This window comes from Nycticebus coucang, chromosome 5 (genome assembly GCF_027406575.1).
Source record: "Nycticebus coucang isolate mNycCou1 chromosome 5, mNycCou1.pri, whole genome shotgun sequence".
NCBI lineage: Eukaryota > Metazoa > Chordata > Mammalia > Primates > Lorisidae > Nycticebus > Nycticebus coucang.
This window is the reverse complement of record NC_069784.1, coordinates 135,388,252-135,414,687: the sequence shown is the minus strand read 5'-3', so window position 1 is coordinate 135,414,687 and position 26,436 is coordinate 135,388,252. Positions and strand designations below refer to the sequence as shown.

The 26,436-nt window shown below is 48.6% G+C and overlaps 1 protein-coding gene across 1 annotated transcript in view; it reads left to right on the top strand.

Annotated features, from left to right (window-relative positions):
• Positions 1-26,116, top strand: part of PRKN (parkin RBR E3 ubiquitin protein ligase) — a 1,304,782-nt gene extending 1,278,666 nt beyond the window's left edge. Inside the window, exons 10-12 of the mRNA XM_053591297.1 lie at positions 1,806-1,889; positions 18,544-18,661; positions 23,758-26,116. Coding sequence (XP_053447272.1) covers positions 1,806-1,889; positions 18,544-18,661; positions 23,758-23,870 — 315 coding nt within the window. The 3' untranslated portion in view covers positions 23,871-26,116. The remainder of the gene's footprint in view (positions 1-1,805; positions 1,890-18,543; positions 18,662-23,757) is intronic.
• The last annotated feature ends 320 nt before the right edge of the window (positions 26,117-26,436 follow it).

Sequence of the window (26,436 nt, the reverse complement as noted above, 5' to 3'; positions counted from 1 at the left end):
CTGCTCCCTGCTCGCCTGTAGAGAGAATAAAATGTTAAAAACTAAGACCTGGTGGTGTTAGTGATTGTGTAAGGACGTCCCTAAACACACGCCCTCTTCCACCAAACTGAGCCTCTAAATAAGGTTAATATTCCACAAGATTTGAGTTTATTCTCTTTACTGTGAGAAAAAATAAGAATATAATATGCTGAAAGTGATGGTTTGCAGACCAATATGGAATCTCTATAGAGGCCATTTCCTTACAAAATGATCTCCTTTATTGTTTCTTATGTCCTGAGATGAAAAGTTTTTCAGATGAGTTCTTAAAACAAGAAGTTGGACACAGGGAAGGAGACCTGTGGTGAAGACACCACAGCAGGGAATGAGGCGGTGGGTCGGCTGATGCTTTTGAGGCAAGGAGGACTGTGATATATTTGGGGTTATCTAAATCGGTTGGTTTTATTTTTGTTTATCAGTTCAAATCAATCTTGGCTTAAGCAAAACTGGGCTAATTCCCTGGCTTCTGCTATAGAATGTTAACCTGAGAACTTTCAAGACTCTGGAAAGCTTTTGAGTCTTCCAAAGTCAATGTCATTACTGTATCAGTTATTTATTGCTGCATGAAAACTACCCCAAAACTTAGTGATTCAATAAAACCCAGCCACAAAGCTGGAAAGTTGGTGCTGGCTGTGTCCTAAAAGCTCAGCCAGGGTTGCTGAGCTTTGGGGCTGAGGCCTCAGCTCCTCTCCTGTGGGTCTCTTGGGCTTCCCCACCACAGGGCAGCTGGCCTTCAAGAACAAGCGTCCCAACAGCAAGTGGAAGCTGCCAGTTCCTGAAGGCCTGAGCCTTCCACCATGTTCTAAAGGTCAAATAGTCAGCACATCTGGATTTGGGCAGGAGGGACATAAGGCCCTGTCACTTTTGGGGCATCCTGTCACTATGTGTCTGTGCTCCAAGACCACCAGCATCGCCCACACTCCACACTCGTAGGTGGCACTCTCCTCTCTGCTGAAACACTCCGTCTGAATATGGTTTCGCTCTGGGAGGTGTTGCCCCCTAATCAGTTAAAGAAATGTGCATCGGAGATAACCAGTTTTCTAGCAAAGAAACTCCTTCCCCAGCTATGAAATGAAGTATGGAAAAAGCAGTGCCCGAGGGGCTTCATCTCCTTGGAGTTAGAAGCACATCGTACGGCAAGCACGGCCAAAGCCACTTTGCCTATATTGTCTCGCCTGCCTCCCATAGTGGTTATAGGAGATAGCTGTCGTTATTCTCCTGGATTTTCAGAGGGAGAAACCCAGGTGGCTCTCACAAGGAGTTTCAGGCGGCAGATCGTGGGACGGTGACTCTGAGCCAGTGCGTTCTACCATGGTCCCGTACCCTGAGCCACTATAGCAACCTGGGGAGCTTGGCTGGTGGCGATGATAATGTAACATGCTTTCTGGAGGAGCCCAGTGATTGCAGACATCCAGCCATGAACAACCCTGGCTGACATTCATTTTGTCAGCCTGTTTCTTTGTAAGATGAAAGGCAGAGGACAGTTGACCCCTTGCGTGTCTTCAGTTCCCTGGTACGTGAATGTGGAAAGGAGCTCCACTGCCCAGAGTGGAGACCCCCTGCGGCCGTGTGCTGGTTTCCCATAAAGGAGAACCACAGCCTGGGTGGCATAAGCAGAAGTTCATTTCCCACAGTTCTGGAGGCTGGAAGTCCAGGATCAAGGTGTAGGCAGGCTTGGTTTCTCCTGGGGAAAAAGGAAGAGCGCGGTGTGGCTGGGCGGCCGGGCGCCGTCTAGCGCCCCTAATTCCCAGACGTGTGTTCTCTTGCAGTTTGTCTTCTGCCGGGAGTGTAAGGAGGCGGACCATGACGGGGAATGCAGCGCCCTGTTTGAAGCCTCAGGAACAGTCGCTCAGGTACAGCAAGACCTACTCATTCCTCAGGGCAGGGCTCAGAGCACCAGTGGGGGACCAGGGCCGTTTCCTGGAGGTCACTGAGGGGCCACGGGAATGGGGCTCGGGCTGCTCCCAGAAAGGTAGGATGTCGGCTTCGCAGTGTTCATTGAAGATGTCCAAACCTTCTGTGATATTTTTTTCCCCAGGCAAACATGAAGTAGGGATAAGGCGTATTAGCATGACCAGAGGAGGCTTCAGAGGGCAGATAAAACAGTGTCATGACCTTTAAATGAGAGAAAGTAATACTACTTTACTTTGATTTTCTTGAATGCTTTCATTTAGAATCTTTGGTGAAAACTATCTCCATGAATGACACATATGGAAGTATTATAATATGCAAAGAAATCATTGTTTTTAGCAAAATCATGCACTATGCTAAATTGCATGTCGGTCCTGATTAAGTAAAGAACATGTTTACGGAGCCTTACTCTCTAAGGCGCGATCTCAGGCTTAGGGAAATGCAAATACATTTTCTCTTATTTATTAATTATGATCAACTAAATCTAAGGGAAAGAAGTAAAAACTTCAGCACTGATGATGAATTTACTCATTATTTTTCTCTTGATACAGATGTTAACAAGGGTGTCCACACCACATCTACGCAGACAGACCTTTGAGTCATTTTATTCATAGGAACCTGATAGACATAGAAACCCAGGACATTTTAATTTTACGGTAGAGAATTTAAAGATCTGGCTGCTCTAACATCAGAGTGTGCAAAAGTGCAGCCCTAGTGCTATTCTGGGGAGATTTGTCCACTACTGGAATGACTGAGTAATAAACGTAACTGGTGAATTCAGGGCTTATCATCAGCTCCAGAATTGTTGGTCTTGAGCATATTGGGAGATTTAGGACAGAGTTGCCACTTCCACAGCAGCGGTAGCAGAGGCTCTTTCTGCTGATTTCATTTTGGCTCAGGGACACTCGGATACAAGCTCAGGGGTGCTGAGAGCAGGTGGAACAATGGCCTTGAGACCCCCTGCCTCGGGATCAGGGTGGCAGGGGAGGCTAAGCCTGAGGCTCTGGGAACTGGAGATAGCCTAGCAACTTACAGCCAAATGCTCTGAGGACCAGACTGGACAAAGGCTTTCAAGAGGTGGCAAGACCTCACAAGGGGGAGTTGGTAGAGGAGAAAGGGCACCTTTGACCCTGGTCACTCTACATTCCACCAACTGTCATGCTAAAGAATGAGGTGGCCCTGATTTTTTTTTAAAAGTCATTAAATCTTATTCAACTCAGAAAAATGGGGAAAAGGAAGTCAGTTAAAAATGACTTGAGGCATGGACGACAAGTTCAAGGGAACGGCTATCAATCAGTAGACATTAACTGAGCTTGTGTGTGGGTGGAGCTGCTGGCAGGCCCACTGGAAAAATACACAATAAGCTGGGAAGCCATGGGGGAGATTACAGTAACATGCTAAACCAAAGTGCAGCCCACACATAACTCACGTGATGCTTCCCCAGAAAGTCAGGGAAGGTGGGTCAGTGGGTCGCAGGGCGAGGGCACAGGGCCCTCCCCTCTGCCAGACCCTGTTGCCTCCCCAGGCTGAGACCATGCCTGGTGCACAGACACTCAGCAGCTGTGTGCTGAGTGATGGTCGCTTCAGAAAGGAGAGACATTAGTTCATTCTTTCAACAAATGTGTGTTAAACACCTCTGCTGTGTTAGGCATTGTTCCAGGCCCTTGCTCTACTCTCATTGAGTTTCTGTTACTTCATCAGATGCCACAAAACTGCATGAAGAATCTGATAGGAATCCTGGGTGGTGCGGTTAATACAGGTGGGGTCACCCCACAGAGAACTCAGGTGTGGTGGCCTAGCCCTGCCTCCTGGAATGAGGTCTCTGTTCTGGCTCTGGGCGCTGGCCCTGCCTCCTGGTCCTCTCACCTGAAAACAAAACACACCCCAAGTGAATGGGGAGAGGCTTGTGGTCAACTGCTGCTGTGAGACGGAACAGACGGCAACTCCCTGGATTCTTTCCTGGCTGTTTTTCCTAAGTCTCAGATTCAAGCAGTGTCCACAGCAAGGACAGTCCACCTCAGATGGCCGCGTGGAGAGATTTTAACAGAAGGGTGACCCATGGAGGTGGGGTAGAGGCACAAGAACCATCACAGTGTGGAGGGTATGTGGGGGCCATGACCACCCTGCTGCCCGGCAGGAGGAGGAAGAGCATTGTGTGACCCCATGAGCTAGAACCTTGAAGGAGGGGCCGTGGAACTGGTGCACAGGAGGTCAGCACTGCCAGCAATGGGCCCCAGCAGGAAGGGAGCACGAGACATCCTGAACTTTTTCTCCCAGATCCACCTCTGATCGCTGCCCCAAGGGAGCCTAGGGACACACCCCAGGAGTCAGCCTTCCCAAGCAGGGCAGAGGAAAGAAAGGAATTCTGAGCAACCAGCACATTCTTTATGGGCTAATTTACCCAGTTTCCAAAGTTTCCTTATTTCAAACACCCTTGAATATGGAAAAATATGAACTGAACAAGCTGGTTCTCCAAATTTCGAGACCCAATTCCACTTGGTAGTAGAATGAGGGTTTTTATTTTAATAGAGCTTATTTTCTGTTTCCCACGTTTCTCTCAAATGACAGTGATCTCCGGGAGGATGACCTCTGCAATTCTGATGACCTGAAATCTTTGAAAAGACAACACCATACACATCTAACCATAAAAATCTAATTGCAGCTCCCAGTGGAACCACACACGAGGTGCACCCTCATGTCTGAATCTTGCTAATACTAACAAGATACCCTCATTGGCCCCCTTCACATTTTCCTTTTAATTCAATGCAAGGTTTTTTTGCTTTTAGCCATTGTGACCACTCTGCACTGCTCTTCCTTTAAGGGCGGATTGGTTTCTGCCCCTTGATGTTACATTCTCCAGCCAGGCAGGCCCACCTCCCCTGGGTCCCAATCGGCTTCTCCTATCAGTTAGGCCACTTGACCCAGTACTTAATCCATTTTTGATTAAAGCAATTTTTAAAAAGCTGGTTGAGAAAAGCAAATGCTAAAATTGGTTTTAAATTGGTTTTAGACTATTGAACAAACTTGAAGTTGAAACTGCTGGGGGTTGGGGAGCGTAGTGATGGAAGGTCCATCTGTCACAGGCTGATAAGAGTCTGACCCCACTCACTTTCCCTAGTACTGGCCTGATTGTTCTTCCCAAGCTCAGGTTCCTTCCATGTCTTCCCCCAGAAGTTTTCTAGAAACAAAATACTTGCTCTTGCAAACCACATAAAATGATTCATTTTCCCAGTGATCCTAAGCGGTTGATGTTACTCTCCCCGTGCAACAGGAAGGCACGCTGAGACTTTCAGTTTTGTTTCATTTTGTTTTGAGACCGACAGAGTCTCACTCTATCACCCGGGCTGGAGTGCAGTGGTGCCATCAGAGCTTACTGCAGCCTTAAACTCCTGGGTTCAAGTGATCCTCCTGCCTCAGAATCCCGAGTAGCTAGAACTACAGGCACCTGCCACAAGGCCCAGCTAATTTTTCTACTTTTAGTAGAAACAGGATTTCACAATATTACCCAAGCTGGCCTCCAACTCCTGAGCTCAAGCAATCCTCCTATCTTGGCCTCCCAAAGTGCTAGGATTACAGGTGTGAGCCACAGCGTCTGGCCAAGACTTCCAGACTTTGTGGCAGTCAAATGCCACAAAGAAAGTCAATTTCCATAGCTGTACCTGATCTAAGGAGTTCAGGAACCTTGTCTGCTCTCTATAATTAATGTATCTACAGTGTGGAAGGGCTATGCACTGTCCCTGACTACCAAGCTCCTCCTCAGCCTTCCTCTAAGCTTCCAGCCAACTGCACCTGCTCCCACTACACATTCATCACTCTGAAGGGTCCTTTCTCTGCCTCTTTGCTGAGTCTGAGCTTTGTTATTCAGCCTTTGTACCTGTTGCATCTTACAGCACCCAGTGCCAAGCATGTAGTAGACACTCACTAAAACTTTGTTGAATAAATGACAGCTCCCTCCTGCACCTCCACACCTCCCTCCTCTGTAGGAAGAGGCTGTAGCTTTGGGGCTGGCTTTTCTCTCAGTAATTTTTTGAATCATTAGAGAAAATAAGGTTCCCACAATTAACTTCAGTTCCCCCTGGCTGCCTCCTAAAATTAGAAAAATAGAGCCACCATCTTTCCTGGTATAAAAATAATAGTGTATCCTTCTACGGTACTTGCTTACAAAGCACTTTCAAGCACAGCGTCTCATTTTGAGCCTCATCTCCGCTTTTCATTATGGATTTTACTTACAGGCAAGGTGCAGGGAGGGCAGTTGATGGGCCCCTGATTATCATTTCACCCGCCGGGACCCACGGCCACTCCAGTCCCAGTGAAGCAGCAACGTGGCATTTCCACCATTCTTAGCAGTCACTCTGCCTTTCCAGAGAGGGAGAGGAGAGGGTTGATTGTTGGCTGTACCATGCCAGCGATGGCCACCTCTCCAATGAGTAAAATAGGGCTGATTAAAGTCGCGGACCTCCCAATATTTCATCCGGGATGAAGAGATTCACATCACTTTTCCTCAGCCTCTCCTATTAAAACAAGCAGAACAATTAGCAAAAATCATCAACACAAAAACCCACACACAGAGTCGTGTGCAGCCCCAGGGTGGATTCTGAGCTGCCTGGGGTGTACAGGGCTTGTCTAAGGGGGCAGCTGCCTCCCAGCTCCCAGGGGGTTCACCAAGCAGAACGGGGCCCTCGGTACCAGACCTTCCAGTCTTACTGTTTTGATATTTCATAAACATATGTTTATGTTAAATGTATTTACTTTTAAATGTTGATAATTTTAACTTTTTTAAATTGTAAACAAACCTATAGGTAGAATTTTGGCTGTACTCTTTGTGTTACACTTCCCAGATTATGTGTCTTTGAACCACATCTTAGCTAAACCTTAAATTATTACAATCAATGGAAAGAAGGGAAAAGGATATTCAGTAAACACTTATAAGGCACCAATTATGTACCATAGTCTAATGCCTCCTAATGCCACGACCCTTTAATACAGTTCCTCATGTTGTGGTGACCCCCAACCATAAAATTATCTTCATTACTACTTTATAACTGTGATTTTGCTACTGTTATGAATCATAACGTAAATATCTGATATGCAGGGTGTATTTTCATTGTTACAAAGGGGTCGCGACCCACAGGTTGAGAACCGCTGATCTAGTGAAGCAGAAAAGCAACTTACCAAATAGCTGGAATCCTATGCACCAAGAAGCGCCAGAGAGGCCGTTCTAGACTCTATGGAAGCCTGAGGGTGGTGTCCACCCAGTGTGCTGGAAAGACCTAGAAGGATGAGCTCCCAGGCAGGGAGGGGGCTTCAGTGTGTCTAGGCAAATGGACAAGTATGACATTCTGGAGATGAGGGAGAATGGTCTGTGCAGTGACGTGAAAGCAGGTGACAACAGGCCCAGCTGGAGAGGGAGGCAGAGGCCCCTAGGGAAAGGCCTTAGCATTCATGTTGACAGGGCAGGAACTGAGGCTGGTGTGGGACGTAAAGGAGCACCAAGAGACTCCGCAGAGAGTCCCTGGGGCCAGTTGTGTCCTCCCGTTTATATACCCACCTGCCCAGCTATGGCCCCACCTCCTCTGGACGCTCCGTTATCCCTTCCAGGATGGTGACACCTTTCTTTGCCTGCTGGTCATTCAGCAAATTAAACATAAAGTGACCATATGGGGACTGTAGTTAAAGCTTACTGGGACTCCTGTTGTATTCCCTGGAAATGGAGGGTGATTAAATTTCGACATATGAACTGGTGGAGGTAGAGGGGTTGTACACACGTTCAGACCAGAGCGGTAGCATTGCCAAGCTCTGCCCACGGACAGGATTGCTCCTCACCACTCTCTTTTCACCCTATAGAAAGTGAGAGCCGGGCGGCACCTGTGGCTCAGTCGGTAAGGCGCCGGCCCCATATACCGAGGGTGGCGGGTTCAAACCCAGCCCCGGCCAAACTGCAACCAAAAAATAGCCGGGCGTTGTGGCGGGCACCTGTAGTCCCAGCTACTCGGGAGGCTGAGGCAAGAGAATCGCTTAAGCCCAGGAGTTGGAGGTTGCTGTGAGCTGTGTGATGCCATGGCACTCTACGGAGGGCCATAAAGTGAGACTCTGTCTCTACAAAAAAAAAAAAAAAAGAAAAGAAAGTTAGAGCCTAACAAGCGTCCACTGCTACTTTGCAAGTCAGTTGTGAACCAAGCTTAGACCCCCTCACAAGGTTCATCATAAGAACCCCCAGCCCAGCCACCACCACCAGGGCCATGGTTGTGAGCCCAGGAGAGGCAGCAGGGCCACAGCATGGATAACAGTGGCTCACTGGCACCCGTGAGCCTGCTGTGGCCTGGTCCTGGTCACCCACTCCTTTGTGTGGGTGCTGCTGAGATGCTGCTGTCCGCAGGGGTCGGGGGCACCTGTACAAGCCGGGGCTCCTTTCCAAATAGTGCATCATTCTCAGCTGCAGAACCCTGGAGACCACCAGCGGCCTTCTCTTATGGACTTACAATAAGCTGTCCCTTGTTTTCCCACCACAGACACCAAGAAGCCACGGGATCTGCCCGTGTGTGTGGCCTGGAGACAGGGCCACTCACTGTGCATCCTGGTCATGCCCCCCTGCCCCTTTTCCCTGTGGCCCTGCTCAGAGCATCCAGAGCTCATCCCCCGCAATGATGGGCTCCTCTTTGGCAACCGGAAGGACCATTTTGGTACCAACTGTCACAGGTCAGGTTCTCAACAAAACAGACTTCAGCCTGCAGAAAGGAGGAGGCGTCCCAGGAGAGCTGTCAGCAGGAAGCTGCCGGTGGGGGGGGGATGAGCAGAGCTGTGAGTGGCTACAATGGCACAGGAGGGGGCCAGAGAGGGCCCAGATGCACCATCAGTGTGAGTTACCCTACCTGCACAAGGGGTTGTGACCTGAGGAGCCAGCCGTCCATGACAGAGGGCAATTCCCCTGACTGCAGCTCTGCCGAGCCCAGCAGAGCCATGTTCCCAGGGGCCAAGGGGTGAGGGAGCCCCATCCTCAGCCCCAGGGTGCAGGGGGGCTGCCAGTGCTGCAGAGTATGGATTCCGAGAGCCAGGAGGCCACAGGGGTGTGGCCGGCACGTGCTGGCAATCAGCTAGAGGACAAGGTACAAGTGGACCCGGGAACATCGGTGCTCTCATTTCTAACTTGGGTAGATGGTAGTGCCGTTTGCTGCAAGAGGAAACTCAGGGGCAAAGCAGACTGTTCATTGTGGCCATCTTGGCAGAGGTGTGTGGCAGAGGGATGGGCACGTAGCCCACCTCAAGTCGGAGCCACCACCCAGAAACTAAGTCATAATCCCACCTGGTCTGAGGTAGGAGTCCAGGCCAGCCCTTTCCCTGTGTCCTACCTCAGACCTGACTCTGGCCAGTCACTGCTGTGACACATGTGCAGTCCTGGAATTGGGGGACCAGTGACACTACTTTCCCTGGAACCTGGATGCCCAGTAATCTGGGAGCATGTTTGCTAAAGGGCTGGTTGGATGAAGTAAAACAGCTTTAGCCACACCACCTCTCTTGAATCCTTGGCTCTGGGCACGCAGGCTGAGTGGCTGTGCAGACAGCACCAATGGCTGAGCCGGGGCCAAATTAAGGCGGAGTGTCCTCCAGTGTCCCTCCATGCTAGAGGCACTGGTGAGAACAGGCCTGGCCCTCTGCCCACGCTCAGGGCACCTCACCTCTGTGCCAAGTTTGCTCCGTGGGAGCAGAAAGGGCCCTGGGCCAGAAGACCAGCATGATTTCCTGCACCTCCAGGCAAGTCACTCAGAGGTTTACAGTCTCCCTGGGCAGTGATGGGGCTCAGCGAGATCTGCGAGCTGTAAACGACAAGATGAGAAAGTGCGGGAAGCAGTCCGTAAGCTGTGAAGTATACAAAATGGGGAGACTCGGGGGTTAAAGCTGAATATTCAACATGTCCGAGACAGTAGAGAAAGGAAAACGAAAGGTAAGATTGAGACTCAGAGAGGCACGCCCGCACACACACGCCTGCACACAGGCACACACATCACACACCACGGGCTGTTCTGATCATCACCAGAGGACCCCGCGCCTTGGCAGTTCTCTGCACCCCCCTGGGAGCAGGAAGAGGGGCCGGCAGAGCGCCTCTGAGGCGCCAGGTGGCGCTCACTCCCTAAGGGAGAGCCTGTATTTTGCAAGAAACAAAGATGAATTGACCTGGGAAAAAGAGGGAACTCCACTGTCAAAGGCTCCCCAGCCACCTCCATGCAATACCTCTGACAAAAGGGTGAAGGAACCAGAGGATTGTGTCCCCCGGAGCAGCATTTCTGAGAGGCGTGCAGACTTAAAAAACCAAAAGGTGAATCCTGGCTCCCAGGTTAAAAATGGAGGTGGGGGTGGGGATGGTGTGAACCAAGCACAGTCAGACAGATGGTGGCTGTCCCCTAGGCTTACATTTAATTTCTTTTAGCAAGAGCCAGTTGCTGCCAGCCTAGTTCTGTGAGGAACCCAAGGCAAGGAAGAATGGATTTGAAGTCAAACAGATCTGCTCTTGAAAATGAGTGGCCCCGTGCCAGCTGCGATGGTTAACTTTCTGTGTCAATTTGGCGAGTCCACATTGCCCAGATCAAACCGTCACGTAGGTGCAGCCGTGAGGGCAGTTAGTAGATGTGCTCAACGTCTACACTAGTTGACTCTAAGTAAAGGAGATGGCCCTCCAAGGTGAGGGTGGGCCTCACTCAATCATGAAGTTCTGAAGAGCTAAGATTGGGCTTTCCCTAAAATGAAGGAATTCTGCCTAAATACAAACAACAGACAAACCCTGCCTGGGTTTGCGCCTTCCCTGGGCCACAGGTTGTGGACTTGTCAGCCCTCACCATCCCACGAGCCAGTGCCTTAGCATAAATCCACATATGTTACATACTTGGAGATCCGTATATCCTGTTGGCTGCTTCTCTGAAGAACCCTGGCTGATGCACCAGCTGTTTTAATCATTATGTGGATTTTGTGTTCTCTCTCAAAGCCACCTGTCCTCATCCATGACGTGGTACTGTGAAGTCGGGAGGATTTAATGACTCAGCGCAGGCACAATGCCTCACTCAGAGCCTGACACATCACCGTGGGAGCTCAGCATCCTTCCGTGTCCCGTGGGTCACATCAGGCTGGCCAAGCAGACACACACACTGGACGCCACCCTCCCCAACATCTCTGTCTTTGCTGAAGGCACCACATGCAGACATTTTGCTAGCAATGGTTCTTAAAGGGTCCCCAGCTGGGCCAGCAACATTGGTGTCACCTGGGAGCTTATTAAATCACAAATTCTGGGACCTACTGTTTCAGAAACTGGGGGTGGGGGAGTGTGGATCTGTAGCAATCTGAACTCTAACAGGCCCTCCCGGGACCACTGCTTTGAGAGTCACTTTCTGCAGAAGATCCGTGAAGCAGCTGTCACTTGTCTGCTGTTTGTCACCTCATGTGTTTGCTAAAGTATCTCTAGTGTCTAGGACAGTGCCTTGCACATCGTAATCAGCCAACAAATGCCTTCAGTCTAACACTGTAATCGTCTGCTTGGTGCCAGCTACACTCCACGCAGAGCGTGAACCCTGCTCTCCTCTGTAACTTGCCCTGGCATCCTGCTAGTGAGGTTTCCACATCCAAAGTCCTGTCTGTGTTGGTAACTCCAGTCAGAACTGTCCCAACCAAGCCAGGAACTAGAAATCTCCATTATCAAAAATACCGATGAGCTTATCTTTCTTGCTCCAGTGTAAATTTTTCCCATTCGTCAATTTATGGCAATAGTAGAACACAGAGCACTTTAAAAATCCCCAGTCAGGGTCCCTGTTTATAATGTTGCTACTTAGTATTTGTGTGGTTACATATCTCCCATCAATTGTAAGATAGGTTGACAGACATTATTTACTTCACTTCCCCTTTATGGAGTGTTTAAGGCCCCCTAGGGCAGGACCATAGAAAATCTAATCTGTGCCGCTGTGTCCACTAATAGAAATCCACCACTGTTAAGTTCATCATCAAAAATGCTCTTCTTTTTTTATTTTTTTATTTCTTTTTATTTTTACATATACGTGTGTTTATTAGGTTTCCACTTTTTGCCCCCACAAAATTAAAAAGGCTTAAAATGTAACAACAACAGCAATGTTTAAGATAAAGACCAGAAACAAAAACCTCGTGAAGAATGGACGAAGATAAGTACATTCAGAAAAGAAATCAATTACTGCAACGAAGCACTTTGTTGCAAAAATGCTCTTCTAAATTGCATTCTAAAGCATGGCCTCGGACGTTTGGCACTTGGTAGAGAGAGCGTAGCCTTGTGGATACATCCTCCCAAAAGAGATGATAGTACAACAACGTCATGAGAACAAAGCAGGCTTTGTAAACGCCCTTTGCCGAGTGCAACGTCATCTATCCCTGAAAGGTGATGCTGTTTTCGTGCTCACCAGCAGGGGGCGAGCCGAGCCCACGAGCTGTTGCGTTCACCTGGCTCTTGTGGCTGTGACCTGCAGAGGTGGAAGGTTTCAGAGACCCTGTGACAGGAGGGTGTGAACTGGGCTATTTTGATGAGAAAGGTAAAACGTAAAAGCCATAATTCACCTGAAAACTCTCATGTGTGAATTAAGCCATCTGTATTTTCAGTGATTAGTGGCAATCTGATAATCCTTTTTGGAGCATAGATTTAAAGTGGCTTTCAGGATTCCATCATACCTGCCCAGTTATTAGCTAATCAGCTGTCACAGATGTCTCCTACAGTGGGGAAGAGGACATATCCAGTCCCTCCAGTTGTTTTACCTAACGTGTATGTTAACATGATTCTTAGGCACCAGTTGGCTTTTAAAACTTCTCTGAAGACGCTTCCATTTACCTGTATTTAAAGGAGCATTAAGACCAAGCCAGGCCTCCCGCTGTCTTTTCCATGTATACAAATCCATCTCCATAAACCGTAGATGATGATGACGGTTACAACAAAATGGTAGTGACCGTGGTGACAGGAAATGCGCAGTCTGCACTGGGGCACATCAGGCTCTGCCCCCAGTGCTTTGACTCACTGAGTCACAACGACCCTGGCAAAGCGTGCGCGGTAGTCATCGCACTTGGACACGTGAGCTGGAGCCTGCTTCTATGCAGCAGGTAAGGAGTGAAGAGCAGCTGAAACGGCTTCCAGGGTAGCTCCACAGCCTGCTCTTAGCCACTCCTCATGTTCCCTCCCCTCCTTCACTCAAAATCTCACAGTATCAGACAAAAACAGTTATTCCACCTTAAGCCACAGATTGGCTATCAGGCTATCCTGGGCCTTGCTGGGGCAGTTTTGACTCTGTGTTTGTGTGTGTGTGCATTGATACGTATCAACGTGAGGTGCAGGGGGGTTGGAAACCTTCACTTTTTGGACAGCATATATCACTTTGGGCCTAGAGAACAGCACGATTAGATAGAGAAACTTACTCCCCCGTCATGGCCTTGGTCATCAAGTTGTAAGCCAATGGTTCTCAACCTTCCTAATGCCACGGCCCTTTAATACAGTTCCTGTGGGTCGCAACAGGATCGTTGAGAATGGCTCCAGTGTGAGCTATGCCTTGGTTGCCAGGAAGGGGGTTGTGCTGTGACTCAGTATTATCGCCCTACCTTGCAATAAAGTATGGCTTGTGTAGCTCGATGTAACAGTTGGGTTAATTTTATGGACTTCTGTCCTTGAGTGCTGCTCGCTCATCACGGGAAGCAATAGTGTGTGTTTGTGTGTGTGTACACACAAGAGCTAGGGTGGGGGTGGAAGGGGATAAGTCTCTCTTCGTACATACATAATTCCCTGTGATTTCGGCCGGGCAAATTATTTCATTTCTGGAGGCTCTGATTCCTTCAGCCAAAATAGTTGCTAACAAGGCCTGCTTTCCAGAGATGCTACAATCACTAAGTTACAGGACGGAGGGAGGTGAAGCCCCCGCAGAGCACACTTCCTAGTGGGATGGGACATTGTCACCTTCCCTTCTCCAACCCTTCCCCTCCTGGGCACCCAGGCCCAGCCCAGCTAGCTGCCACTCCCCCTGACACCTGCAGCCATCACACCCAGCTCTTGTCATCTGTGCTGGCTTCTTAGTTACTGAATTGACAGGAAAACCAGCTAAAGTACAAGAAAGCTTGGCCCCAGGGTGTTTGAGGAACAGGGTGCCGTGGAGTTCTCTGGGAAAGGAATGCTGAAATGCGATTTCTAAGTTACATACAGAACTGCGCCATATCCTTTGGGGGAATAAAACCATGACCTTTGGGTGCATATTCTCTGCCAGAAAAAAAAAAAAAAAAAGCCACACCTTATCAGTTTTCTACAAGCTAATCCCTAATTCTTCAAGGCTGTGAACCCCCTCCCCCTGACTAGCTGTGGGTCAGAGTGGACCCCTGCCCGAGAAACTGCTAGATGGCTGTCCTGCCAGCTTGTAAGAAACTCCTCTAGCTCAGTACTGTAAAGCATTCGACACTGTCCCCATTTGTCTTGTGTCTAAAGTTTTGGGTATTTTCCCCTCTTATCTCTGACCTTTAAATGTGGGCATCTCCACGAGGGTGTGTCCTGCTCTGGAGAGCACCATGGCTGTCCAGGCTGTCTGTGGGGTGGACACTGAGGACCCACACTGCTGTCCACAGTTGGCAGAATCTGTGCCCAACCCAGTGCCATCCTGTGGCTCCACATTCTACCTGGCCCCTAGAGTGACTAAGGCAGTTCAATATTCCCAATACAGAAGAAACCATTATTTGTGGGGACAAAAGTGACTTTATTTTAGATGCTAATCTACCATGTGGCTTCTTACGAAAGTTTCGAAATACACAAAAAGCAAGAAACATAAAATCCTTGCAGATGGGAACAAACAAAGCCTCCCAGCGACACCAAGAAGCCATGCAGGTTGAAACTCGCCCAGATGAATCAGAGAGGAGGCTGCTCACTGAGCTTCTTAGAAAAGAAATAACACACCATGGCACAGCCCATCTCAAAACTTTCGTAGTGACCCACATATTGTTTGTCATGCAGGGAGGCCTATTCTCTGTAAATCTCACCATTCCTGCAAAGCAGCCCTCCACGCTGGCACAGGAATGAGGTTGTGACACACACTGATTCTCTCAGCCACCTGCACACTCTCCCCAGAGCTCGGAGACTTTCCCCTACACATGAGCCTGGGTCTGGGGGCTGCGCTGGAGACCTGCCTGTCAACCTCGCCTCTGTCTGTACACACCTCTAGTAAACCCCCCTGCACTGACTGGATCTGTCTGTCTCCTGTGGTTTCTCAGCTTCCCGGGCATTTGGGGGCTGCTTTGTGTAGACAGCCCTTTCACAGAACAGCAGTCATTTAGACGAGGAGAATGTGTTGCGGAAACAAAACTCATCAGAACCTGGGTTCTGTCTTGGTCGGGTGGGGCTACATAACAAAGTACCAGAGACTCGGGGTTTATAAACTACACACACTTGTCCTGGCAGTACTTGGGGCTGAATGTCTGAAATCAAGTGCCAGAGTGGCTGGGACCTGACGAGGAGCTCTTTCTGGGGACACTGTTGGCTTCTTGTGGTATCCTCATAGAGGGAGGGGTGGGCGCTTGCTCTCAGAGCCCTCTGGTAAGGGCCCTGTCCATTATGACCTGGTCACCCCCCAAAGGCTACACCTCCTGATACTACCACATTGGGGGTGAGGATTTCACCTTCAGACCCTGGGCAAGGATATGACATTCAGCCCTTTGTGTGTCTGCAAAGGAGATGAAAGCCCCTGGAGGGGTGTGTGTGTGTGTGTGTAGACCAGCAGTTCTCAACCTGTGGGTTGCGACCCACAGGAACTGTATTAAAGGGCCACGGCTTTAGGAAGGTTGAGAACCACTGGTAGAGATGGCACACGGGGAGGCTTTCCCTGCCCTCCCAGGCAGTAGGTTTGTAGCAGGCGGAGGTGCTAGGGCAGGCGTCCTCAAACCGCGGCCCGCAGGCCACATGAAGCCGTGTGAATTGTATTTGTTCCCATTTTGTTTTTGTACTTCAAGATAAGGTATGTGCAGTATGCATAGGAATTTGTTCATAGTTTTTGTTTTTTTTTTAAACTATAGTCCGGTCCTCCAATGGTCTGAGGGACAGTGAATTGGCCCCCTGTTTAAAAAGTTTGAGGACGCCTGTGCTAGAGGCACAGCCCTCTGCGGGAACTGGGAGGGTCTGCAGGATCTGGGAGGGTCTGCGGGATCTGGGAGGGTCTGCAGGACCCTCTCTTCTCCATGTTCTCTGGAGGTCAGAAATAAAGTCAGAGGAAATTGGAATTTTGAGACACAATTATTTCTCTTCCTCTGCCATAATTTTTATCTTTCTTCCCCAAAAGAGCAAAGCACAGAAATGTAATTTGCAATTTTCCCGTTTGTGATTACCCTCCACTAACGTGCTACTGATAGGCAGGATGTTTCTTGAGGTTGTGCTCGGAGTGTTTCTCTTGGATATAACATCCTTTGTTAGAGCTGAAAATGCTTTTAATCTGGCAACATGTAGCCAAGGCTCAGGTGCCCACACTGCCCTGAGTGGAGGGTCCCAGCAGCTAAGGGCAAAGACTCCATAGGTGAGTCCTCACAGTCAGGACTAGAAAAACTACCCACAGTGAACACCAGAGTCCTCCCTCCCTTACCCAGGAGGACTTTCTCTTTCTTTAGAGAACCCCCTTCCTTTCCTACCAGATCAGCTGTGCGTTCCAAATTTCCAGATTTGATCCAGCGTTTCCAGGTGTGTGAAACTAGGGAAAGTCGCACCTCACATCCATCGTGCCATATTGCTGAAAAGTGGCATTTTGAAATTACTGTTTAATAAGTGAAGTCATATTTTTCTCCAATCCATGTAACGGAGCAACCCGCTACCAGCAGGCAATTTCAAGCCACTGCTACAGAGTTACAGACTCTCAGAGCTTAAAAAGAAAAGTCTGGAACGTGAGGCAGGGGCTTGCTGGGGGTGTACGTCTCTGGGGAATATCTGTGTCCCTGAGAGTCAGGACCACTGGAAAGCACGTGGCTCAGTGTCACCCCCCACTCTCACCATGAGTGGTCCTCATGCTGTCCCAGAGCCAAAGGGTGATCTCAGGGACCTGCCACTCGTCCCAGCAGTCAGTCTGACCCTGCCGTCTTCTGACAAAGTCCTCACAAGTCACACGGCTCCCTCAGAGGTATCAGAGAGCCTTTCTTTGATGGCTGTGATGGCAACTTTACAGAAATGAAGTCGGTTTCAACCTGACGGGTAGCCTGAGGTCTTGTCTGTGGCCCCCAGCCCACATGCCCTGCCTTGTCCCAGTGTCCTGCTCCTGATGACTGTCCGTTCAGTGCCTACTGGGTCACGTCATTCACTCACTCAGCTAACATCCACCGAGCGCCCACTACCAGACATGCGATGTGGGCCCGGGAAGAATTCACTTTTGGTAGAAATTACAGAAACAGAAATACTAATCCCCGTAGAAACTGTGAAATGCCGCACAGTTGTTATCCTCATAATGCTGCAAAAGGATTTAGAATCCAAAGGTGAAATGACGAAAGATGGGTTTATGTCTGGGGTGAAGAATTCCACCTGACCTGGGGGCCTCACTGGTGAGACACATGGAGCCTGAGTGCTCACGGAGGTCACGGCCAGCCCAGGCCTCTTATGCCACTGCAACCGTCTAGAAAACCTGCTAACAGACCCAGCCCTCAGCAACACAAATAATGTTCACAAACACAGCCAAGAGTCGGAGGTAATTGGGCTCATCATTACAAATATATGCCAGTCACTCGCTCTGAGTCTTTGAAGACAGGCGCTCACAGGTCCCTCCGCAATGCCCTGGGCATTTTTATTTCCATGTGGGAGATGGGAACTCAGGAAGGATGGGAAGATTGTCCCCAGGGTTGCCCACAGGGTGGCCCTGGGATTTGAACCAGGCTACTGGCTCCAGGACCCATAGTCTTAACCTCTAGCTGTTCTCAACTCCAGCTGCCTCTGTCTCATCAACTGCACTTCCTCATTCCTGGTGTTGTGACATTTGGAGACCTCCACTTCTGGGTACAAGGAGAGATAGCAAGATGAGAGGGCAGTACTTGGGGGGCTGAGGCAAGAGAATTGCTCAAGCCCAGGAATTTGAGGTTGCTGTGAGGTGTGACGCCACAGCCTCTACCAAGGGTGACATAGTGAGACTTTGTCTCAAAAAAAAAAAAAGAGGTAGAGGAGAGGGTAAAATCAAAGATTCCAGAGTCACACCAACCGGCTCTCACTTGCCAGCCTCGGGCCATCATTCCCCGAGTCTAATCCCCAAGGGGAAATACAAACGAGTGTTGCCACCCCTCACCTGAGCAAGCGCCTGAGCAGAAGCAGAGGCAAGCAAGCCCTCCTGGCTGCACATTCAGTCTCGGATAGATGTCACATGTACAGAATGGAAGACTTCACACTACAAAGCGCAGCCATCTTTTCCCAGCTTGTAAGCGTGTGGCACATGCTGGGGGCTCTGGATTCCCTCCACCCAGAACCTGTCCGGTGCCTGTCCAGTGAGTTAATATTGGGCCTTCTTGCCCAAAGGCACTTCTGTCTAAAAATTTCCTATAGCCCTGTCCCAAGCAACCTAAGCATCAAGCCCAGTAATAAAGGCCCGAGTCTGAACCCGTCTGTCCTTCCTCACCCAGGCCTACAGAGTTGATGAAAGAGCCGCGGAGCAAGCCCGCTGGGAGGAGGCCTCCAAGGAAACCATCAAGAAAACTACCAAGCCTTGCCCTCGCTGCCACGTTCCTGTCGAAAAAAATGGTGAGTCTGGGACGAGCAGAAAACGGGGATGTCACTTTCGGGAGTGTGTTAGTTGTGTAGCTGTAGCAGTCAGGGACTCTGAGATGAAGTAAGACAACATCTGTGAAGGGCCTGGTGTGCAGAGGAAGCCCCTGATATATGATACCCATTATTATTATTATTTTTCATGTTACAGGAAAATAGGGAATGAGCACTGTGGCTATCTTAGGCAGATGTCAGTTACATGGCTGAGAAGAGAATAAATATAAATATAAATAAACTTGGATCAAGATGGTGGAGATGGCTGAGGATAAGTGGCTGGGTGGTGGTGGCTGTGGTTGTTCCCTCCTCCCCGTGACCTTCCCCTGCCCTGACAGCTGACCAGCAGGTGACCATGCCATCCCAGCTCTACAATTAGCAGTTAAGCTCCCGCCTGCATGTCTACATTTAAAGTGTTCCTGTGGCCAGCTCTGATTCCTCATGGTGACCCATGGGGGAACTGCTGCTGTCCATCTTGGACATGCCACCCATGTAAAGTCAAACGACCCAGTGCTGTGGAGCCCTTTCTGTGTGTAGAATATTGTGTACATGTGATGGAGAGCCAGCAGTCACACCGCAGTGGGAAGGAGTGCCGGGCGCAGCCACTAGGCTTCCCCTCCGTGAGCCCCCACCACGCCCTGGCTGGAGGCCGTGGACAGGGGCCATGGAGAGGGGCCACAGTGCAATGAAGCCTGGCCAGGCCATGACCAGTATGCACATCTCTTTGCTCAATTGTCTCCTTTTGAGAGTGGTCACTAATACAAACAAGGTGTCCAACACTCCCCAGGGCAGCAGACGCAGGCTTAGTTCCATCCACGTCCCCAGCTCCAAATCAAGTGGTCACCTGGGGAAGAAAAAAGTGTACCAATGAGTCACAGTCACTCCTGGGCCTGCTCTAGTGCTCCTAGAAGGTGCAGTGCCCGTGTGCACCTCACCAGAGGGTATCAGGGGGTCAAAAGAAAAAGCCTTTCTGGTCTCAGCCCCACTGCTGGGTACGTGGGCTCAACTGGCGAGGGAGGGCGGAGCAGCCCTTATGGGAGAGGGTGTGTGACGATGATCCCATTTCACGGGGACAGAAAGAGCACAGATAGTAAGAGACTATTTTTCTATTGTCAAAGGTTTTTAATTTTTTGTTTCTTTTGTTTTTAATAATAATCCTCGAAGTTGGTGAGGACATTGTTAGCGTAACTTTTCTGGAAACAACTTTGGCAATATATATAAAGACTTTTGGGTGGTTATATTATTTCACCCAAATAAATAACCTGAAATGCACAATATGCTCATATACTCCACACACACATTTTAGGGGAAAGGTGCTAATTACGTTATTCATTTAAAGGAAAACATAAAGTCAACTAACTGTGCAATGGCTGCAAAAAGAGAAAGATCAGTTTATATTGTGGCGAGCCCAAGACTCTGGATTCCCTCGGCCCAAGTTCGAATCTGGGCTCTGCCACATCCCGTGTGGCTCTGAGCACCAGGCTCCCCGTTCGTGAGCTGGGTGTCCAGGAGCGCTTCCTCGCAGGATGGCGTGAGGACCGCAGGAGGCCGTGTGTTAGACGAGGGAGCACCCGCCGGGGGCTGGACGGCACAGGTGGCCCGCGGTCCCTCCTGACTAGGAAAAGCAGAATTCCAAAACACGCAGCCCAGGGGTCGGTTATTGAAGTATAAATACATACATGTGGAGAAAAAATAGAAAGAGTACAAATAGCAGGACTGGCTATTTGTCACCAGGTCACCATGGATAGCTCTAGGTACAGTAGGATCAAGGATGACTTTATTTTCTTTTTATGCTTTTCCATAATAAACATGCATGATGCATCACCAGAGACATAGAATAAATAAAAACCAGGCAGGTCGCTGTCTCCAAGTCTCTGCCGAGGGCCACAAGGAGGACGAGGGGGCTCCTCAGATTCCCAGCAGGCAGGTGTCAAGGCGGGAAGGTGTGCCGAGCCAGCACCTCCACAGGCCTCACCATAGGGAGGCTTTGGTTTTGCCAGTTGGGAGGTGAGACGTGGCCGGCGTACCTGGACACACTTTCTGCTTCTCTGTTTGGTGGCTCCGTCTGGCTGTGTGTTTACGGCCCACACTTGGGATACTTCTCCCAAGTGACATGTCCCTTCTTGTGGCTTTAAATGCTGTCTGTACACTGACAGCTGCCAAATCTGCATCCCTCCCCTTCTCTTATCCTGGGTGTCTGACCCCAAGATCCAACTGCTGACTTAATGTCTCTGGTTACTGTTTAACAGGCGGCTGAGTTTATCAAAGGGGATGTTAGCTATCCCTGAGGGGAAACAAGGGCAGCCCGCCCTGGGAAAAGCACCAAGCCAGAGCCCAGCTCCCCCTCCAGCCTGTCCTCTTCTCACCTTGCACATCCCCTCCCCACCCCCCGCCGTCACCCCTCCGCCCCATCTGGCCCAGAGGCTTCTCCACCTCTGGGTCCAAGTCCTGCTCATCAGCTACCCGCAGGGGCTGCACACTGGTCTCCTGCACCTTTGTGACCCATCCTCAGCACAGAAGGCCAGTGGGCATCTTAAAGCACAGGTCTGTTCTGTCCTTCTGCCCTGCCGGCCGACTGGTTTCAAGTTGGGGTCTCACACCCCCTTCTCTGGATTCAGTCAATGTGCCTGAGCTGCTCACAGAACTCAGGGAAGCGCTTATGTTCACCAGTTTACTTTAAAGGAGGTTACAAAGGATGCAGATGAAGACTTGGCACGGGGCCCCGTGTGGGGGAGGGAGTTAGCCTCCTTGCCCTCCCCAGGCTCACTGCCCTCCAGGCCTGCATGTGACCAGCTATCTGGAAGCTGCCCAAATCGCTGGCCATTTTCAAGCATGGACAGCCGTGTCGAAATGTGACTGCACAAGAGGCATATGGACAGAGTGGGAAACCCAGCAAGGCCTGTCTGCTGAGACTCCTCTGGGCCTCTGTGCAGGATTCCCCCCTGGAGGGTCTGGGGCAGGACCCCTGTGGAATGGGGGTCTTATGAGCCGCAAGCAGAAAACCGGGGGAAGGTTATAGTCTTGCCTTGGGCTGGTGAAAGCAGAGCAGGGCAAGGTTTTCTGAGGCCTAACGCACCCCAGCATTACAACAAGACTGTAATGAGGGCTAAGGAGTCATGAACCGGGAACCCTGGATGAAAACCAATGTGTACATATATCACAATACTGCACATTGATACCACAGCACAAAAACGTTCTCGCTCTTTCCTTTAGAGTTACTTTAACAGTTCACTGAGTTAAATGGGGTTTAGGATTAGGGTTATCATTGCTCAATACTTCTGTATGATATTTTGGAGAAACTTAAATGATTTTACAGCATCGCATGATTTTGTCATATTATTTATATCTGAAGTCTACAAACATTAAGTGCACAGTGAAAATAACATAATCCCAGCTGGAAAGTAATAAGATATAAGTGTCCTAAGTTTTCCTTATTTTCCACACAGCTGTAATTTTTTTTATGATCTTTAAAACAAACTAAAAGGAAGTAAAACATGGGGAGGGAATTTTACATATAAGTAATTTACCCTAAAACAATGCCTGTCACCACCCAGGCATATGGATTTTAAATTAGTGGAAGTTCCCCGGCCAGGTTCCTAATAATAAAATGAGACAGTACTGAGGCAATTACTTAGAAAATTTGAGAAGAAACAATGACTTAACAAGATAAATGGTAAAACTAAATAGCAGAGCACCTTCGCTGCTGTGCGGGATTCAGGCAGAGAAACTGCTTGTGCCAGGATTATCTGGGGGGTTGCTCAGAAACAGTTCTCTCTGCACAACTTTACAAGGATCACTCCGCTTCTGGGCACTGCTGGTGCCTGAGCCCCAGAATAATTCCAAAACTAGCCTTCAAGGAAGAGATTTCTCCTCCTGTGCGGAAAAGAGCGGGAGGGGAGAAGAAGAATGTGGGAATCACATATTTTGTTTACATCTCGGCCTTCATCCTTTAAAAGTGCTTCACCTTAGGGTGGCTCCTGTGGCTCAGTGAGTAGGGCGCTGGCCCCAAATACTGAAGGTGGCAGGTTTGAACCCAGCCCTGGCCAAACTGCAACAAAAAATAGCCAGGTGTTGTGGCGGGCACCTGTAGTCCCAGCTACTTGGGAGGCTGAGGCAAGAGAATCGCCTAAGCCGAAGAGTTTGAGGTTGCTGTGAGCTATGATGCTACAGCACTCTACCAACCGAGGGCGACTGAGTGAGACTCTGTCTCTAAAAAAATAAATAAATAAATAAATAAATAAATATAAATAAAAAAATAATAAATGGCGTTCTTCACCTTGAAGGAATTCTGCTGCCGAGCAGTACTCTGATCTCAAAGTGCCTTTGAAGAATAAATGAGATAAGGTATCTAGAGCACCTGATATTACTGGTTAATTCCTTTCTGTACTTCTCATCTTAAATAAAATTTTGGATAGAATTAAGGAACACGTTCCCTATTTAAAAGAACCAATTCCTGTTGTGTGAATCTCGCCAAGCCAAACAGCCCTGCAGAAATGGTAGAAAACAATTATAATATGTTGACATTGTGTTAAATAATTCGGTTATATTATTACCTTGTATTATTTAATATATTTAAAATATGAAATGTAACATATTTAAAACATTTCACATATAAAAATGAGGAATTGACTCCTATCAGTGAAACATGAAGCATTTGTCTCTAAATCTCATTTAGGAGAGTAAACTCAGATTACAAATAGCTGGGCATGGTGGTGCCCACCTGCAGTCCCAGCTGCTTGGGAGGCTGAGGCCGGAGGACCACTGGAGCCCAGGAGTCTAAGTCTGTGGTGAGCTATGATCAGGCCACTGCAGTCCAGCATGGACAACAGAGTGAGACCTTGTCTCTTAAATAAGTAAATAAATCAATAAAATGTGTTCTGGATGAGGATGGTGTGGTTCAATTTCACTCCTTTTCTTAACCAATGTCCGAACTGTGCTCTGATTTCCCTTCCTCGGGCTGAGTCTTTTGTATTGCTTGTTCTTGTTCACTTAGAAAGTCACCTCCACAATAGTGTTGGTGGGAATCCATGTTTTCAGAAGCTGCCAACCCACCGCACCTGTGTCCTTTGTCCCCGCAGGAGGATGCATGCACATGAAGTGTCCACAGCCCCAGTGCCGGCTCGAGTGGTGCTGGAACTGCGGCTGCGAGTGGAACCGCGTCTGCATGGGGGACCACTGGTTCGACGTGTAGCTGAGCACGGCCACGCCATCCCACGCGCACAGCGTCCTGCCTGCACATGGCTACTTCTCTTTCCAAATACACACACGCGGTGCACACACTCACACATTTATACACACACTCGGACACACGGTGCACACACTCACACACGCTCGCATACACTCTTCAAATTGTCTTTCCAAAATCACAAAAGCAAAATCATAGAAGAAGCTCCTGCGTCCTTTACACTGTGTCCAAAAAAGCCAGCAGAGCCGACCGTGACACCAGCAAGGAGCACGCTCAGGCCCCAGGATGACACCAATGGGAGACACAGCCACGTGCGAGCCACGGGTTTCCTCTGGGCCATCCTTCTCATGGATTCCAGTCAGGCCGGATCAGAATGTGGAGAGAGATTTCTCAGGTTTAATTTCCTACATTTTACCCTCAGTAAACACTGGGATGGAACCACTGGCCAGGTGGGAAATAGGTTGGGGACTCTTGTAAAAGTGGTTCTTTGTAAGATTCTGCAATGGATTCTCAACACCATGTCCATGGCTTTAAGAACCATGTCCTTATTTAAGTTTTCAGAGACCACCTGTTCACAACAAACCCCAGGCAACAGTCAAAAATATTTGTTTAGCCTCAAGAATTCTAGGTTTATAAACTGCACTGGTGAAATATCAACCAGTTTGTCATCTAAGTGAGGAATTATGGAAGTTAATTTGAATATCGAATATTCGAATTACCAGGAAGAAATCAAAACGTAATGTACTTTTGTTCCATTTAATTATTTGCAACTTTAGAAAGAAATTGTTTTTCTGAAAATATTACAAAATCTATAATTCGATTTTAAGTGTTCATTTTGCAGCTTGGAGATTTAGCTAATAGATTGAGCTCCACTATAAATTTAATAGATAAAGTGCCTATAAAGGAGACATTTCTAGAAATGGTTTCATAATGATATTTCATCTTAAGAAAAGCGTGCATGCAGTATTACAGCAGAGTCTTTAGGAGGAGCCTTTTCAGAGATGAAAGCATGCCAGACTCTGTGCATCGGATGGGTTCGATCTGCACACCTGCTCTGGGGTCCAGCCTGCATGTCCCCACGGCCTTGCACTCCCAGTGGGCTCCTTCCAGAAAAGTTATTTTCCGAGGACAGTAAACTCACTAGAATATTCTTCATGGGTTAAATTTGAGTGTTGATCAAATTTTCAACTTTTTTTAAGGCATTCACAACTCATCAAAAAATTAACATTAGATGTGCAAACCACATTTTCCCCACACCGTGTGTAGACACTTGATAAAGTGTGGCCGCTGTCTTTTGTTCTAGTGAGTTGTCCGACTTCTCATGTGGATGGTGAACTTGGCTGAGGGCATCGTGAGTCTCCCCAGCACAAGGAGTCCCCTTTGGGTTTAGCAGGTCTGGAAATTACAGAGTCATCATTTGCAGGGGTTTGCAGACATAGTCCCAAAAGTCCTTGCTGGCAGGAAAAGGGCATGAACTCAGAAGTTTTCCAGGTCACATCCCAAAGACATGTGTCCCTCTTTACCTAATGGCTTCAGATAATCTATTTCCTCCAGCCACCCAGGGACAGTCCTTTCCCCTCAGAGATACTGTGCTAGGGCAAAATGGGGCGGCCACCTTAGTGCTCATAGCCTGGGGTGGCTGCCCTATCAGGAAACACATTGGCTTCAGCGTGGCTGCACGATAGAAACGATGGGGATGCAGGTGCCAGTGCAGTGTGAGGAAGGTCACAGGCACGAGCCCGGGCATCCCAGTGTTCGTGTCTTCCCTGAGTCTGGATCCAATCAGAGGCTGACACTGTGTCACAGTCTCCTTACCCTGACTCAATGTGACAGATCACGTGGCTCCCTCTGACTTGTGGAGCGTGCCCCATTTCATATCATCTGCAGCTTTTTTAAACTGAGGTTTTTATTATGGCTACTTCCGAATCTGCGTGATGTGCTGGGTTTGTGATGCTGAGCGAGGTTTGCTCCCACGAGTTTCGGGAGGTGTCTACTGGCCAGGCATGGTCCTTTTTCCTTTTTTTTTTTTTTTTTTGGTGTGGTTTCTTTCTTTCTTCTTCTCAGAATAGAATGTAATTCTTAACACAACCACTATACGTGAACATGAATCACAAACTATTACTTGAACATGAACGGTGTGACAAAATATGAATATATCAAAGGAATAAAAATGCATTTGCAGAAGAATCTTTATTTTTCTCTGAAATGTGTTAAGAACTATCTGACTAGCAAGTCTAAGGTTGTACTCAAGTTGTCAATAAAGGGATCAAAAGAGCTTTTGCGTCTGTCTTTGAAGATGTGTTTTCCATGTAAGTGGAATATGTGGGAGAGAAACAGAAGCTGTTCCTCTCCGGTCTACACTGCTGGCTTGGAAGAAGTGCCTGGCGAGGAAATGGCCATTTTTATTGCTATTCTGAGCTCCACGCTAACCCTACTTGTTTCTCTCTGTAAAATTAGAGTAGTTGCTTAAGTATTATCAAAATCTGAAAGAGCCCTAAAATGCAAAGTCTTTTACAAAAATCTAATAGCTACTTTCTTGCCTTACTAGCAAATTTATCTAATAAATGATTAA